The sequence below is a fragment of the Heteronotia binoei genome, chromosome 5 (genome assembly GCF_032191835.1).
Source record: "Heteronotia binoei isolate CCM8104 ecotype False Entrance Well chromosome 5, APGP_CSIRO_Hbin_v1, whole genome shotgun sequence".
Lineage (NCBI taxonomy): Eukaryota > Metazoa > Chordata > Lepidosauria > Squamata > Gekkonidae > Heteronotia > Heteronotia binoei.
In genome coordinates this window covers 62186697-62205249 of record NC_083227.1, presented here as the reverse complement: position 1 = coordinate 62205249, position 18553 = coordinate 62186697, and the positions used below count along the sequence as shown (strand labels likewise).

The 18553-nt window shown below is 37.9% G+C and overlaps 1 protein-coding gene across 1 annotated transcript in view; it reads left to right on the top strand.

Moving 5' to 3' along the window:
* The window catches only part of LOC132572472 (contactin-3-like), a 367650-nt gene extending 349537 nt beyond the window's left edge, over positions 1–18113 (top strand). The window contains exons 15-21 of the mRNA XM_060239563.1: positions 1087–1157; positions 4557–4791; positions 4988–5103; positions 6102–6288; positions 10390–10502; positions 11844–12012; positions 15792–18113. Coding sequence (XP_060095546.1) covers positions 1087–1157; positions 4557–4791; positions 4988–5103; positions 6102–6288; positions 10390–10502; positions 11844–12012; positions 15792–15895 — 995 coding nt within the window. The 3' untranslated portion in view covers positions 15896–18113. The remainder of the gene's footprint in view (positions 1–1086; positions 1158–4556; positions 4792–4987; positions 5104–6101; positions 6289–10389; positions 10503–11843; positions 12013–15791) is intronic.
* Positions 18114–18553: the final 440 nt, after the last annotated feature.

Sequence of the window (18553 nt, the reverse complement as noted above, 5' to 3'; positions counted from 1 at the left end):
ATGTTCTTATGACATAATTCCCCTAAAATACAAATTCAGAATGTACCTTAACCTTTCAGTTATTGAGCATGCGTAACACAAAAGCCAGTGTTGTCAGGCATCTGTGACAGACTGAGCACTCCTTGGCAGCCGTCTAACAATCATCAGCCTACAAAGTGATTATGTGCTCACAAAGCATGCTGTTCATTTTGAAGGTGGTGGCCAAAGAATGGTGCTCCTCTGTCCAAAATTAAGGAGTAGCAAATAACCGAATTTTAAGAGCATTCAGGTGAGCAGCCATGTAGGTCTGAAGCAATAGAACAAAGTAGGACTCCAGTAGTACCTTTAAGACCAACAGAGTTTTATTCAGAATATAAGCTTCCATGTGCATGCACACTTCTTCAGATGAGGAATGAGGTACAGTGAACAGAGCTACAAGTAACTGATGGGCAGTGGTTTAGAATGTGAAGTGGTACAAAGTTAAAATCCAATGGCAGAGTTGCAAAATTAACAAATCGAGAAAAGCTTTGATCTGGGTAAAATTAGCATGGGAAAAGAGCATTGCTAATCATGATTAATATGAAATATCAAAGTAAAGGCTCATGATCAGATAATGTATTGTGGGATGGCCATCCAGTTGCCAAAACTCCTATGGAAAACAGGACATATTAATATATGCTCATGTGGCTCACAGGAGATTCAGTCAGCCTGGTTGGCAGGACTGAAGGATCCATAGGGAAATAGTTCAAATGGGTTGGAACTGTGAAGATTTCTGAGGCAGGTATCCTTTCAACAAGAATTTAAAAAAACTTGTGCAAAAATCCAATAGGTTTAGAGTAGATACTGCGTTAGATCACATGGAGGATATGGGGGGAGGCATTTTCCATCACTAGATATTTTCAGCATGAGCTGCGTCACTTTGTTCTCCCCTTGGAATCATGCCAAGGAGTAAAAAATATACTTGATCTAAAACCATGCCAAATCACTGATACTGCATGCTATTATGTTGGAATGGCTCTTTTATCTGTTGAGCTAAATTTCTGGGTATCATTGAATTGATATATGCTCCATTATATATAAAAATTGTACACCTATGTTTCTTCACAGTTCCTGAAATACCACCATCTGAAGTAAGTGGAGGAGGTGGCAGCAGATCTGAGCTGGTCATTACATGGGATGTAAGTAGTTTTCATGGGATTTAATACTCAAAAGGTTTACTGTTTCTCATTAGAATAATGCATAAAATAGCTTGTCTGGGCAACATTCATTTATATATGACTAAATTGCTCTGTAGCCCAATATGTGTACTTTTCCTGGCCTCTTAATACTCAGTTATTTACTGAGTTCAGACTATTTCTAGAATAATACAAATGGAAACCTGCAGGGCCTAAGGGGTCTTCTGATTTCCACACACACGCTATTTCATCTTTCCCTTTCCTGAAAACCCTTACATCGTCTCCCTTTCTTCTGCTTGCTTCTCTCCTTCTCATGCCACCAGTCAATCAGGCTTTATCTGACAATGCCCCCCCAGGTCTTGAGCAGTCCCTTCTTTCCTCCCCCAGCAGCCTCTCCCCAGAGAAACTCTGGATAAGTGGCATGGTGCCAGTTGCCAAGGCTGCCCCAGTTGCAGTGGGTACATTACTTTCCCTTTTATCCCCTTCCCCACACTTTTTCCCTCTTTCTGGCAAACCCATGTCATTTTTCCTGCTTCCTTCTCTTCTCTCCACCCACCAACCAATTTCATCTGTCCCCACTCTTCAGCTATATTTTTTGATTTATTTACTTCATTTATATTTGTCCTTTTTCAACAATGTGGACCTAAAGTAGCTGACATTCTCCTCCTTGCCTCCACAACAACCTTGTGAGATTAGGCTGAGAATGTGTGACTGCTCTGAGGGGCGGGACAGTGGCTCAGTGGTAGAGCATCTGCTTGGTAAGCAGAAGGTCCCAGGTTCAATCCCCGGCATCTCCAACTAAAAAAGGGTCCAAGCGTGAAAAACCTCAGCTTGAGACCCTGGAAAGCCACTGCCAGTCTGAGTAGACAATACTAACTTTGATGGACTGAGGGTCTGATTCAGTATAATACAGCTTCATATGTTCATATGTCACCCAGTGAGCTTCAGTGGCCTAGTTGGGATTCAGACCTGATTCCAAGAGCCTAATCTAAAACTCAAACCACTTCACCAGACTGACCTTTGTGGGGTGGCTACTATTGAATGGTAGCAAGTAGCCAGCTCTGGATAAGTCCTGTAGTAGCAAGACACCTGGTGGTTGCTGCCAGGCCTGGCTCTTATCCGTCCTCCATCAAAGGCCAAAACAACCCTGGAAAGGGCCCTGCCCCTTCTCTGTCCCTGATACTAACAGTAACCAAGGCTTAAAGGCTGCCAGTACGGTTGTAGTTGTGTAGCAGTGGCCACTGAGGACATTTATTTCTTTTAAATCTGCTTCTGTCATTGCGGAGGGTTTTAATCCACCCTTGTTATTGTTTATTTGTTTTAAATTCCAGATCTTTCTACAAACCTGAGGTTCTTCTTGGGTTTGTAGAAGGAGCTTCTGTCATGGCCCCAATCACTGGATTTAACAACCCATCGATGGTGCCATGTTTAAAAATAGATATATTGACTTAGTTAAGCATATGTTAGAGTTATTTATCTCTACCAGATTTAGCACAAATATTAAAGTAGCTGCTTGGATATTTAAAATCATGGAGGTCAGCATCTCTCCTAATCTCTAGCTGATTATATTCCAGTCTTTCTTTAGTCTGAGTTTTTCAGTTTTTACTGCCCCCCAACCCCCAGAGTACATTCATGCACACCAGTTATCCAGACTGAGACACTGAGGAGTAATGTGTGCATAAGGGACAGTCTATGTGACAGATTTCCTGAGAAAAGTTTAAGATGGCTTGCCATGGCTTGGTTTATGTTCATGGAAAGGCATCCACATACCTGTCGATACAGAAGCATGACTTGCTAGTGTTCTGAGTTTATTTGTTTGATATCCACCCATCCTAAGCCCTCCATGTGTCATGGCATATTAGGCATATGGGATGGCTCAGTATATGTGGTGTCTCATTAAGAACATGGTGTGTGAACCAGTGGCTCCTTTAGCTTTTTATAATTCTACTCTGGCTAGGCTTCTTCCTTTGTTCACTCCAGTCCCCATGATTTAGCTCTTCCTTCTTTACTTCCTTCCTTCCTAGTTTTCATTTTTGCTCTCCTATTCCCACCTTTGTGCTTCTTTTGTATTCTCCTTGTGTATATAATAATCTCTCTTGTGTCATCCATCAGGCTGCCTCCTTTCCATCTTTCATATCTTTTCAAACAAGACATTGCATAGCTGTATGTAATGGATGTTATCTTCTCCCACCCTTCTCTGTTTCCCATTATGTCATCCCTCCTATTCTGTGCTCATGTGTTTATTATATTCTAATGCTAGCTTTCCATGTAAGCTATTATTAGGCTTTTGTGTTCCTTAATTGGATAGGGATTAGATCTGTTTTATATTCTGTATAGCACTTAATTAATAATTGGCTCTTAATAAATGGTTGACAATGATAACTAAGTACTCAGGCTTCTGCGGTACTCTGGGAGCTGACCAACAGCAGCAAGCTACTCTGCTTTTTCTGTTCTAAGGACGTAATCATAGTACAGTGCAGAAATGCTATGCAAAAGGCTTTTCTGTGAGCAGAGAAGATGGCATTGATGCAGTCCAGGCTATCAGTATCTTATGGAATCTGACATGCAGGAAAAAATGGTGATATAAGACTTTTAGGCAGAAGTTTGTGGGGCAAACCTGTTGAAACTTAGAAAACTGTAGAACATTTTATAAAACTCTGCATGACTGCAAATAGTAATTATTATATCCCCTGCCACCCAAGGAAATATTACTTCTTTCTTCTGTAGCCCTATATATTTGCTCAGGACACACAAGCAAGCACACTTAGAACTGCAGCCTTAATGTATTCTGTGTGAGATTCATAAGTGACATTGTTATAGGTTGATAGGGAAAAAATCTCTTCAAGTGCTCAATTGTGTTCTAGGAGTTCCAGGGCTGATAGAGACTTTGTCCATATGTTGTTATTTTGTAATTACTATAAATGATTGGAGATGAAACAACCGCCATTCTTGGCCAAGGTACAAGGTCATTCAGTAGAAGAACTTGGTAAGCTAGTTACCTTTTTCTTTTCCTGGGGAAAATGTAGTTATAAATCGAAAGAGTGGGTTTTTAATGTAGCTGTAGAGAGGTATCTTGGATGCTGAAAAATACTCTGTTAACAAAATGTGTACAAGTATAATTTGCTTTAATGACTGTATCACAGAAAGGTTTGTGACTCTGTAATAAAGATAATGATGAATCAATGCATTTGGTGTGTTCTTTTCTACCCTGGAATAGTATTGCTTTCCTTAACCAATTTAAGCCATCAATATTCAGAACTCTTTCCTCCTAACAGTACCTGGACAGATTTTGTTCTGCATCATCAAACAATTCTATCATTGTTGGGTTGGTTTCTTCTTTTTTATATATATGAATTAATGTTCTATATTTGTATTTTATTCATCACTGATTTTTTTCTGTAGCCTGTTCCTGAAGAATTACAAAATGGTGAAGGATTTGGTTATGTTGTTGCTTTCCGACCCCTTGGCATTACAACCTGGATACAGACAGTTGTTACATCACCTGACACGCCAAGATATGTCTTTAGAAATGAAAGCATCTTGCCATTTTCACCATATGAAGTCAAGGTTGGCGTATACAATAACAAAGGAGAAGGACCATTTAGCCCAGTAGCCACAGTGTTCTCTGCCGAAGAGGGTGAGTTAGTAAATCATGACTTACATCGTTTTCATTAAGTCATTTCCCCTAAAAATGAGTTGCATGGATATTTGCTTAGCTAGTATCAGTGAAGCCATCTTAATTAGCTAGCAAACTGAGTGAGCTATGGTGTTTTTTATCTCCCCATTTTTATTATTTTTTTCTGCTCCATTTTCTTTTTTGTTCCCTAATACAGAACCAACTGTAGCACCTTCCGGTGTGTCTGCAAAAAGCCTCTCATCTTCTGTAATTGAAGTCTCCTGGAATCCCATTCCTTGGAAAATTAGTAGCGGGAGACTGCTCGGTTATGAGGTAAAAATAAAATCATGTTAAAATGTGTTATTTTTAAAAAATGCAAGTGTAATTATTGTGGTGGCAATATCCTTTTTTAAAAGAAGCATTTTCAAATCATTAATTTGCAGGTTGGCTGCCATAGCTAAGTGTTAAGATCAGCTGTTCCGTTTTTGCTTCTTTATAGGAAAATGAGTCATTGAAACATCTGGTGATCTTCATTTTCTCTTCCCCCCCCACCCTAAACTTTTGGAGGGGAAGTTGGATAAGAGGCCTGCTGTTCAGAGCCGGAAAAGCAGTTTTCTGCTCCTGAACCTAGATGAACACATGGTATAGTCACAAATAATCTGGTCTTGGGGGGAGCATAAAAGCCATATGTAAATATTCACAGATTTTTTAACAGAACTTGAGCCTTGCCTTATTTGCTGGCATTACACCAGATCAATTACAGCAAACTCACTAAAACTGCATTGAGAATGAAAATCAGCTGGCAGTTGGGCGTTGCTGCTGTTGCTATATGTGCATGCCTGTTTGTTATCTGCTGCACCTCCTGCCACTGCTCTAGCAGACGTTAGCACATACAGCACAACCTATATTAATGCAAGCCCAGTTGCATCTATACACACCTAGTTGTGTTCCTTCTGCTTTGGACGAAGGCAGTAAAATTATATTGCAGGACATTCACATACACTCACACACAAACCTGTAAACTGATATTTAAGCAGACTGCAAAAGCAAGTGAGGCGCAAAATTTGATGCCAGCATTTGCCGTATATAATAAAAATAGAAGAGAGGCTGGTAGAGAGCTGTTGAGTTACTTCAGCTTCTGCAGATCAAATAAAGCAGAACTGCTTCTTTAGGTTTTAAACAAAAACCTTCAATGCTATTATCCATGACAGATTGAATATAAAACTTCATTCTCCATTTTGGAAATAAGCAATAGGTGACAGAAGGGTAGATGTTAGAGAGCAGTAATGTCAAGAACGTGTTTCAAGTAGCCTGTGCTTTTCATCCACTAGATAAGATATTGGAATAATGGTGGAAAAGAACAATCTTCCAACAGAGTGAAAGCCACGGGAATTGAGACATCAGCAAGAATAACAGGACTGAAGAGCAACTTAGTGTACTATGCAGCCATTCGAGCATACAACAGTGCAGGAGCAGGCCCTTTTAGTGCCACTGTCAATGCCACCACAAAAAAGACACGTAAGTACATATAAGAAGAGAAGAAGATGAAAAGTTGGTTTTTATAGCCCCCCCCCTTTCTCTACCTCTCAAAGCAGCATACAATCACCTTCCCTTCCCCTCCCTACTACAGTCACCTTGTGAAGTAGGTGGAGTTGAAAGAGCTCTGAGAGAACGGTTACTGGCCCAAGGTCACCCAGCAGGCTTCATGTGGAAAACCAGGGAATCAAACCCAGTTATCCAGATTAGAGCCTGCCACTCTTAACTGCTATACCACACTGGCTCTCTTTAGTAAGAGGTAAGAGGGAAAATTAAATTATGTACCTACTTGTAATTAAAAGAAGCATTTTTAGTAACCTAACTGAAAACATTGTGAAACATATACAGACTTTGAATGCTTGTATACGTTTTCCAACCAAGGAGCTTTCAATAAAAGACCTTTTATCTATTTTTTCTGCATGATGCAAAGACAACATAATTTATATAATCAGGAAGCATACTATTTAGGGTTGCCAAGTCTACTTACCTGGCCAGCAGGAGGTAGGAGGGAGCCTTCTGGAAGAGAGGATGGCGGGGTGGTGATGTTGCTAGCGTGATGTCGTCAGTGTGATGATGTCATGCAGAACTGACAACATCACACTGGGCATATTGCACAGCAACACTCCAGCATTTTGGTCAAAACTCCATGGTTACCATAGAGTTTTGGCCAAAATGCTAGATAAGCACTGCGCAACATGCCTGGTATGATGATATTACTTCCACTTGATGTCATCACACTGACAATGTCAACACGAGAAGAGACATTTGGGGAGTGGAGCTTCCCCCGGCCAGCTGGCTGGTAGCAGATTGGAGCCACCCACATTGGAAAACCCTACCCCAAGCAGGGTCTGGAAATCCTAATACTATTAGGCCCATTGTTTCTTTTACTGTCACAGTGCTGCCAGCTTGGTTGGTATATCTTACCTTGATTATCAATAGTATTTCTCTCTGAATATGAGACATTTGAAGTTACTTCCTATTGCTATCCTACAGACTTGGAACAAATCCAGTCACTGTATTAGAAAAACGAAAAAATTAAAACAAATTATGACTATTATTATTGTTTAGAATATTGTGCAAATATGATGGTAGTTCTTGTAATAAAATATAAAAATAAGAATTAGCATGTAGATGTCAGAGATACTAATATTGATTTCTTCCTTGAAATGATCCTTCCTCCCCTGGGAAATGTATTTATCTTGTTTTTATTTATCTTTATTGTGAACCTCACTCCACCTTACCTATCCAAATATCATAAATAGTCTTATGTGAGACTAATTACATTGTCAACTGTGTACCTCCCATACCGCTTTTATTACTAACTGCCCAGGACCTGTGCGCGTGAGAAAGAAAATATTATATGATCTGCCTGAAGTAGCCCCATTGTTATTTATCTGATTGTTTTATTGTTTTAAAACTGCTTGTTACTGTCTATTTTATGCTGTTAACTACTTTGACTCTGTATGGAATGGGCGGGATATAAATATAATGTAAATAAATAAATGCACAGAAACACATATATAAGGCCAATGTGAAAATAAGCAATTATTGGCCAAATGTAGCTCTCTAACACACACACACATCACTTCATATTATTCACAGACTGGCTGGAATTTGTGGAAGCTGATGATCTCACCAAAGTTGTTAATCTTATCATGCATGGGCATTGCAGCCAAGGACTGGAGATCATGGGAAGTAATACTTCATTAAACATGTATTTTAAAATTAGCTTTTACTTTTAGCTATCTGAGGTTGAGTGCAGTGCAAGATAATGGTTCATCAGATGAATTACATTGTACTCCAATGGAGATATCACTATTTTTTACTTTGCCATGGCATCAGGAATTTAACCTAATTAGAACTCTTTAGGGGAATTGACAACCAATCCAATTTCAATTCCAATATTCTCAAATTCAGCGTGAGTTTCATAATTCTCATCATAGCCTATTATCTCACAGTGGGCTTGTAATAATTGAGCCTGTCTCTTAATTGCAACTTTGTGATGTGATATGGGGAGATGAAAATGTAAATTTCAATATAGATTTGGAAACTGGTGAAGAGGATCCTAGAAATTAAGCAAGGAGAAGCCAGTTATTATAATGACCCCTGCAGCTGAACAGAGGCACTTATGTAATAATGTTACTATTCTGTAGTAATTGAAAAAGCAAGATCATTTTCCGTGACCTTTGTCTTCTTAATTATAATCCTAATTTAAGGTTGAAAACTGCATATTTTGCTTGGAGAGGTCAAAGTCAAGGGCAATGATACAGATTTTTTTTCTTCGTCATTGAAGCGCCAACTGTAGAAACAAAGACTTATATTTTCATGTTTGTTGCCCTTCATTGAAAAATATTTAATCTTGAAAAGCTATTCATTGAGTCACTTTGAAAGGATCATCATATAAAGTAAGATGCCCAGGGATTGTCGCTTATATTGCACTGCTTTAGCAGCTTTTGAGTTCAGTCTCTCTCAGCAGATGGCTGGAATCTTCCACTCACAGTATATAGTACATAAGACTGGTTGATTAACTGTGCTTTCGTGCTTTTGAAATTGTTCTCTGGATAATCTGCTGCCTCAAAGGAGATAGAAATGGAAAGGCTCTCTTAGACTTGTTCTTGCTGGCAAAATTTAGTCTCAAGGGAGGTCTTATTTATTTTGTCCCCCAATTTTTGTTTGTTTCCTTTATCGAATAAAGGTAAGAAACAGGGGAGGTAATTTCAGGTCATTGGGCTTTGGATAGTCAGCTGCCTCTTTCAAACAAGAAAAAAGGATAATGTCAATTGAGCTTTTCATTCTTGTATTTGTGTAAGCAGATAAGCACTTCCTAGGACACCAACCAGCTGAGGTTCAGCACTTTTTAAGTCCCATTGATTTCCCAGGAAGAATTAAGCATGCGCTTAAATCTCTCCCATTGAAATCAAGAGGATTTCAGATTGCTTGGTGGTACTCCTGGTATTTAGATAAATGCGACAAATGTCTTATGTTTCCCGAGATTTATTTCTGTAACACTTGCTTTGTGACTACCTTATCTGTTTCTTAGAGTTGGGTATTGTTAGTGCAATTTATAAATCATTGATTCCGAATGTGTGAGTATTAACAGCAGGAATGACATGCATATTTACCCAGGAGAACACTTTGTATAGCAAACCACATTGTAGATCATCAACAGGCTTTGAAATCAGTGCCCCCAACCACAACAGTTTCTCCTGTGAACAGTTCCTAGTGTAGTTATATTGTAGCTTTTGGATATAGTGATTTGTTATAGAACTACTATGCCTAAATACCCAAAGCCAAAAGGACTTTCAGCTGTATCAAAAAGCATCATTCTTTTGGAGGATGTTTCATTAATTGTTTTTTAAAGCCATGTAATATCTTTTATTAAGACTAACCAAAATAACACAATACAGTGCAGATTTTCAAGGTCTCAGGCTGGATGATAGATGTTCTTTCTGGCATGATGCTCTTTCAGCCTCTGCTGACTTCAGAGGGTAGAATGAGGTGTGGATTCTATCGTTGCCCTTTTGGTATTTTGGGAATTCTATGTGTTCTAGGATGAAGAAGCAAAAAATGGAAAACCATCCAACTGCAAAAATAAAATCCAGTAGTTTGTCAAGTGTCTCTCAGATATTTTACTGTCTAGTGGATTTTATTTTTGCAACTGTTTTAGGACGGTGTTCCTTTTGTTTTGTTTTTGGCTGGCTGGTTTTAGTTTTAAATGTTTGTGGTGTTGATTCATTTTTGTCTGTAGTGATACAGATTGTGTTGTCTTTGTTACTCACCTTGAGATGAATAGTAAGCTTACAATTTCCCAAATATATGCATCAAAAAGTTTACTGGTAGGGTTTTGTGCTAACATTTCCCTGGGTATATTTAACAGGAGGCCCGGTGTCAACTTGTAAAATAATATTGACAGCTCTCCATATTTTGAGAAATGACTGTAGCGTACAAATGATGGTATGCTGTGTGAGTGCTCTTACATCCAGCATGTGATGACATTCAATTACCTGGACGATTATTTGCTTCTGCATAATAAATCTGTAATGCCAAGTAAATTAAAATCATGTTTTCATTATGTATTTCAAGCACCTAGCCAGCCTCCAGGAAACATTGTGTGGAACGTTACAGACTCCAGGGTAGTTTTGAATTGGGAGCAGGTACACGCAATGGAAAATGAGTCAGAAGTAATTGGTTATAAGGTAAGTGCAAGCATGACCACAAGTCTTGCTAACAGTATTCATTTTGTATAAATGTTTGGGACCGATTTCTCCTACTCCCACACTCATCTTTTGTAACATCTTGATTGTAAAATTTAGCACTAAACAAAAAGATGCCAGATTTCACCTGCAGTAATAAGGTAAATTGTCCAGTAGACTTAGTATCACCATCCCATCACCTTCTCATAGATATCGGGGGGGGGGGGGGGGGGCATAAAGACTGAAAAAAGTTCATTACACATTGTTCTCTTATTTCAGCAGAGTGCATATGATATAATTTATGGAACATGCTGTGTTAATATGTCTCTGCACTTAACAGAAGGGATCAGACATTTACTTGAAGTTCCAATTGGTCTCCATCCCGTGCTTAGTGCTGATTTTTTTTTTTTAATTTTCAGAAGTCTTAGTAATCCCATGTATTTAAACAAATGGTTGATTTACCGTGGAATCATATGAGAAAATGAAATCAAAAACAAGCCAAACCTTTTAGAGAATGTAAAATGAATCCATTTAGGAGAGCAAGATTTGCATCCAGTAGCACCTTAAGCAACAAGACTTTCAGGGCATAGGCTTTCTTGAGTCAAAGCTCCCTTTTTTAGATACCCTTTAGGGTGATTGCTGGGAGGTGTATTTGTTGTTGTTTTTTTCATAGTTTCCTGTTTTTCATTTATCCAGACAGCTTCCTCTATCAAGGTGCTTACACAAACATCTGAACAGCCACAGTCCACATTAATGGCCACACAAAAATTTCCCTTGGGCTATTTCCAGAATCACATCTGAGATAATGGTATCTCAAAGTGAAGTTTATTGCAGTGAAAACTTAAGATGCTGTTTTGAATTGCATAAATATTTAAAATGCAGTAAGAAATATGCAGTTTGGTTGCATGACAGAATAATTACTTAGTATACAGAGACTTTTTTCAGCATAGACCATAACTCCTTATTTTAAAATAAGAAAAACTTGCCTTAACACCCCTGTTTCCCTATTTAATGCTTTAAACGGCTGATTCAGGTAATGACAAGCACCAAAAAGGAGCAATAATTTATAGAAGAGTCCCATTACTGAGAAACTCAACAGAATATATTATTCATTTGTAGCCATTATAAAGTTTGCCATTCCAGATTAAAGCAGAGATAAAAGGATTTGATTAATGTTGTATATTTCCGCTTCTTCTGTAAATATCTAGTACAATCTGCTGTGTATCGCTCTCTCTGTTTTAAGAATCTTATTTTTTTCTATGCCTAGGAAAAAAACTAAAAGTTTATGGTGTCTAAAATATCATAAAAGTTGGAATTTGACTTTATTTTCTTTTTATATTACAGGTTTTGTATAAGACCAGCAGTCAAAATCAATTGAGTACCCTAATCACCAACATAACATCTGCAGAACTTCTGCTCCCTTTAAATGATGACTACATTATAGAAGTGAAAGCAGTGACTGATGGTGGAGATGGTATTAGCAGTGAGCAGATCAAAATACCTAAACTAGCAAGTAAGTTTACCAGATTTTCTTTTATGGAGGCTTCTTATGTCTGCTTGTGACATACTAAAAAGAGCATTGTGGCTTATCTTTGGGATAAGCATTGATGCACAGTATGAATGACAGGAAATAAAAGGAATTGGTCCCATCTGTTGTCTTGATTTTGTATCAGGTTAAGGGATTAGGTAATAATTTTCAAATATTGGATATTCTGTAAAAATGACTACGAGAAATATCAGCTTGGATATTTAGTTTAATATTCTGGCATTCATTTCAGTTACTATTGCATAAACTGAGAAAAACTGAAAGGGAAGTTCTTCTTCTAGTTATTTATGATCTTCCAGAGAGAAATGATATATATCTGATGGGGAATCTTTAAGGGAGTTGGATTTGGTGCATTCTGAAAGTGGATAGGTGAAGGAACTTCTCAACTATTGGTTTTGGAGCAAAGATATCCCTGAAGTTGCCTGTCCTCTAAAGAAAAGTAGATGGCTGTACAAACTATGTCAAGGCTGGAGAATGCCCCATCCTTCCTAAATGACCAAAAATAGCAGTCCTAATTGGATCTACTCAGAAGAAAGTCCCTTGTAGTTAAGTGGAGCTTACACCCAGAAAAGTGATTTTTGGATGGCACTATAAATGATCCCCATCAGCAAATAAGCCAGCATTTCTGTATTAGTCTTCCCAAGCCAGGGGATTGGTTGCCAGCATTAGAACATTCCTTTCATATTACCATTTGAGAACAGGCAATACAGTCTAAAGGTCCAGCTGCACTACTACGACCAGCCACCAGTGTAATTGTGACACCGCTAGTCTACCCTCTAAAGGGAGTGTCTGGCAGCGGGGGAAAGCGTTTATCTGAATTTCTGCTGCTACAACTATGCCATGATCCCCAACAACTGTGTCATAAGATTCAAATCAGGTGTTGTGACACCTGGGCCATGATGGAGAGAGCAGGCAGAACCAATCAGGCCCGTCAAAGGAGGAGACATGCCTACAGACATTTGATGGGTAGGGGTAACATTTGATGGGGAAATTCTTGAGGGGTTCAATGAAAATGGTGGATTTCAACAGAAAAGAAGTTATTAAGTAGGTCAAACTACAGAGAGAAAGCCTGTCCAGACACTGATGAACATCGCATAAAACATGAATTCATTCTCATGTACCAACTGTGGCACACCAAATTGAATTTTTTATGCTATGACTCACTGGAAAGGCAGAAAGAGTAATATGTTGTCAAAGGCTTTCATGGCTGAACTTCATTAGTTGTTGTAGATTTTCCAGGCTGTATGGCCATGGTCTTGGCATTGTGAGACTTGACATTTCGCCAGCAACTGTGACTGGCATCCTTGGAGGTATAACCCAGAAAACTGGAGTTCTCTCTGGGTCAAAGTAAGAAGAAGATGGTAGATAATTTATATCTACTCAGGAAAGTGGGGTAGAACTGAATATTTTTTTAACAAAAATCAAGCAAACCACACACACTCCAAAGGACCAGAGAGAAAAACTGCCACTAATTGCTGTGTACTGCCAAAATGTAGAAGCCTCCTATTCCTCTAGGCACTTTACCTCCCCCCCCCCACAAAAAAAGGAAGTAAATTAGAAAAAAATGCTAACAGTGTTATTTTATAATTTTAGTCCACCCTGGTTTCAAAATGTGAAAGAAGCTGTGCATGTGTACTGTATAGAAATACTATAAAAAGAAAACCAATTAACATTCTTCATCTTTCTGAGCATGACAAATTTGATTCAATTGAACTAGTAAATTACCATGTAAATTAGACAGCAATATATGTAGGGAAATCAGATTTTAATTTTGGGGGGTTCTTTTTTTAGGATCTCTCAGAATTTGAGATAGTTGGATTAATATTTATGAATATTAATGTATACTATGACAGTCCCATCCACTTCCCTCCCTAAAAAGCAAGATTTCCTTCTGCTTTTCTTTCGCTTTACTGACTGAGCCACCCTAGTAATGTGTTTTCTTCTTTGCTGAAGAACTTCTGGCTGTCCCATCCTTTCACAATATAATATTTTGGCTGTTGGCTCAGCCCAGGAACCTGAGGGAAGGATCAGGAGCCCACTTTAAATTAAATAAATGACACACAAGGTGTTTTAAAATTCAAAAATAACAAAGTGTCTTTTATTTAACACAGAGGGAAAGAAAATTTCTGAGGTAGGCACATGCAATAGGATTCAGTTCTTATGTTTCATGCTAATGAGAGTTTCTTAAGCTGTTCACAGTTACTTAAATATTGTTATTGATAGGCTGACAATGCTAAAGTTCCAGTGTTTTCCTGAACACTCTAGTACACTTTTTAAAGTGTTCTCTGACTGTTTGGTTTCCAGAAGGTTGATACACTCTTTCCAGTACCCAAAACACTAGTACTCATCTTAATTGTCACATAAGAGAAGCCATGTTAGATCAGGCCAATGGCCCATCCAGTCCAACACTCTGTGTCACACAGTGGCAAAAAAAATTATATATATATATATACACACACACACACACACTGTGGCTAATAGCCATTGATGGACCTCTGCTCCATATTTTTATCTAAACCCCTCTTGAAGGTGGCTATGCTTGTGGCCGCCACCACCTCTTAAGGTCTCTACAACAGTTCCTACTCCTACTAAACCAGGGATCTCTGCACACTTTGTTTGAATGAATAGGGAAATTCTGCTCTCACTAGAAGCTCTGTCTCCTTTGGCCCAAATGGGAGTCTCCACCTAACTAACCACTTGTCCCTGCTAACTTTCCCCGATTCTCCTTTCTGTGTTAAACTGCTCTCAGTCAGGGCTAAATTTTGAAATTGTCAGTATTCAACTTTTCTCAACTAGGGCTGAAATCAGACTGACTTCTCAGCATCCAATTCAGAAGTCTTTCCCTGTTCAGCTGATGCTAAGCAATCAGATTTCTTGGAGCTACCTGTCATTCAAGGCCCTCTGGCTCTGTGAAGAATTAACCCTTCAGAGTCCTTTATCTGTTTGTATAGCACATCTAAGCTTTTTAAAAGTGCAGTTCATCACATATACAGTATATCACTTCCCAATTGTGTGTCTACATGAATAGTAATACAAACATTATATGATTTAACTTCATTTAGGTAAAATGCAAAGGCATCAGTAAAAAATGCCTGCAACTTAAAAGAACATTGTCCTTACAGGCAACAAGTGAGAACTTGCTCATTGTCCCAGTGAAATAAGCTGTTTGAATTATTGCACACTTTCTAAGGTCCCCTTTATTTGTTTCCTAACAACAGTAGCTGCCACTTCTCCTGTAGGGTTGTTCCCATGATAATCTAGGAACATGAACACACTTCTACCTACAAAATTGTTTCCAAGAGCATGTTTTCCAGTTTGCAAGTGATACCCTTACCCAAATGGTGCTTTGTGGTACAGTAACAAACAGCTGAGAACAAGAAGGTGGATAGAAACCTATGCATATTCACAGAATATTGTGAGAGCAAATGTGGAAGAAATGTTAGCAAGTCAATAAAGGAACACATAAAGCGAGATTTACAATGCCAGCCTAAGCAAGAGATACCTCTTAACTGATTGAGGTTAACAGGCTTAAAAGAGTCAAACTTTGCCTAGGATGGCTCCATAAGCAGGTAGGAGTGGTAAGAACCATTTCCTGGACAAAAAGTGCTGGTTAGTTGGGAAGCTGAAGTGACAATCCAAAGAAAATGTGTTTGTTGATACATGGGAATGGAGAGATATATTTTCAGAAATGAGAATATTTGTACTTGCTGACTAATCATATGATGGCTTTTGTTTGTTTGCTGTAGGTATGGATGCAAGGGGTTCCAGTACAGCAGTATGGAATATCAACACTCTCTCTTGCTTTATGACAATAATACCTTTCTTAATTTTCAGAGCAGCATTGTGTTGATACATTTTCAAATAGAATCAAATGGATCATTTATTCTAAAAAGTGCTTTTTTAAAAAAAGTTGGTTATGCATGGTTCTACCACTCTGATTTTAAATACTTTATGTGGCTTCTGAAGTTTCAATTTTAAAATAAAGCAAACAACAGATCATACACATATTAAACAGTTCCTTCTAAAGGAACATAAAATGCCTTAAAATGTAATGAACCAAAGGAGTTTACATATTGCATATTTCAGAAAGGACAAAAATAAGAGGATAAACATTGTACTAAGCTTAGCGAGTTCCATTTCCCAAGCAACATGGAATTATTTTGAGTAGATAGCAACAAAGTCATTCCAAAACACACAAAGATTTTAAATATACATTTCACCAGAATCTGACGCATAACTCAGAGCTGCATTTGTGTCTTTAAAACATAATCAATTGAGAACAGGATCTAGATGAATATCGCTACATAATCATGTAGTTCAGCATTCTCATTTGATGATTTTAAAAACTTCGCTTTGCTACCAAGGGCATCTTCCTTGCCTTTTTGTCCAGTCTACATAAATGTCCTGTTGCATTTTCTTTAAGAAATTCCATTTTTAAAACAGCTCTTCTCTGGGTTTCTTAATCTTGGTTCCATTGTAAATTCAGGAAGGTTCCTCCAGATGCTGCACTGACAACATTCCTTCTGATCCCTTACTCAAAACAAAAAGTGTCCACCCAGCACTGGAGTTTGAGTATCAGAAGGCTCGTCATTTGCAGTTTGAGTATCAGGAGACCTAGCATTTGTTTTTTAGAGCACTGCAAAGCATGCTGTCTCCCACTTGGCCTTTCCACTGTTGTGGGGCCCAGTGCTTTTCTTTGGAATTAAAACTACCCAGATTGGCACCCCAGCAATCCAGGCCTCTTAGCGCAGGATTACACTGGAAATACTGCCCTGGAAATCCATGTATTATTCCAGACTTCCCACCAGCAAATGTTATAGTCAGGGAGCAGATCATGCACTACAAGGAAGCTGCTTTGGACAACATCCACAAGGCAAGGGTATCACATGCATTATGTGCTGGTCCTTAGTTCTGAGCACCATCCAGCTAAAATATGGAGACTGGTTCTTCCAACAAAAATCAGCCATGCAGCTTCTGACAGAAAAGGTCTCTAGGCACTTTAATTTTGACTTTTTTTAACATATAATATAAAGGTATAGACTTAGTTTGTTTTTTGTTATGCTTTCTCCTGCATTCTTTATAACCTCCTATACTTTCATTAGTTCCTTATATTTTGATATCACCCTTGCTCCCCATATTTATTACTGTTTTTAAACAAAGTGCCCAAGAATAGAGCATCACACTTTTAGATGCAATGCACCAGAGCCTTATAACAGGGAATATTATCTCCCTAAATTATATGTGATGTGTCTGAATATGCAGCCCTAAATTTGTTGCCCTTCTGTATGCCGCTTCTTCATTGGACCATTTTGATTTCTGGTCCTTCTGCAATTTCTTTACCCCTTTGTTTAGAATTACTCTGGATACTAACAGGACCACTGCCATCTTCATATTTATAAGCAATGACTTTTCTACATAGCAGAATTTATTTGAATCATAGCAAGTAAGGGAGAAAACATCTATCCTTACTACCTTTGATTTCCTATATTTCTAATCCCTATAGAAATAAATTTCATCTCCTAATATTAGTTGCACCTGGTCACTCATGCTCTTACACCTGCAATAAACAGGTGTGAACCCTTAGGGAAAAACAAACCTATAAAATCAGATATTGATCTATATTTTATTATAACATTCATATCTAAAACAATCATATTATTATAACTTTGAAAAACACCTTTTTTCCAGATCTTGGGTAAAATCTGTATATAATGTATATAGTGAAATAATATCAATGGTTACTTGCTCTTTAACATGGCAAACTACTGATGCTTCCAGTTACCAATGGGTGGGAACAAACTTTCATTCTTCATATATTCCATATCCATGCAATGAGAGGGAATTTCCCATTCTTGTTACAAGAAAGTTCTAAAATGTTCCTGTACTGCCATTTTCATGACCATTCTGTTAAATTTAAGTTCTAATTCTATTATCTCCATGAGATCTTCTGGAATACTTTGTTTCATATTGAAAAGTATCAATTTTCCTTCAACTTTTAAATGTGTGTGTATATCCTATGGTTAACTGTATGTATTTTTTTTATTCTAATAAAATATTTAGAACATTAAAAAAAATTGTGCATCATTATAATATGGTGTTGAGTCACTGTAATAGTGAAGATATATATTGGTACATTCTACAAATTACATTGTCTGTTCTAAATAAACTTTTGAACACAACCTACCATCTTTCATATTGTTAGGTCAAATTATGGAGAAAAGGTACCCCCATTTTATTTATCCCATCTTTTTGAATTTGAGAATCCACAAATATTGAGCTTGCATTGACAGAAATACAGGATTTCATTTCCTTTAAACACTCAGATGTCTTCCTTTGCTTGTGTCTGCTTAATCATTGTACAACATGTACATGCACGCAACACAGATCCACATTCTCAAGACAATTGTGAAAGAAAACAAAATCTATGTTGTGATAGAATGGGATTTGGAGTCAGTGGGCAACATTACTAAGAAAAAAGTCAACTTTCATGTACTGCCAGTTGCTACTA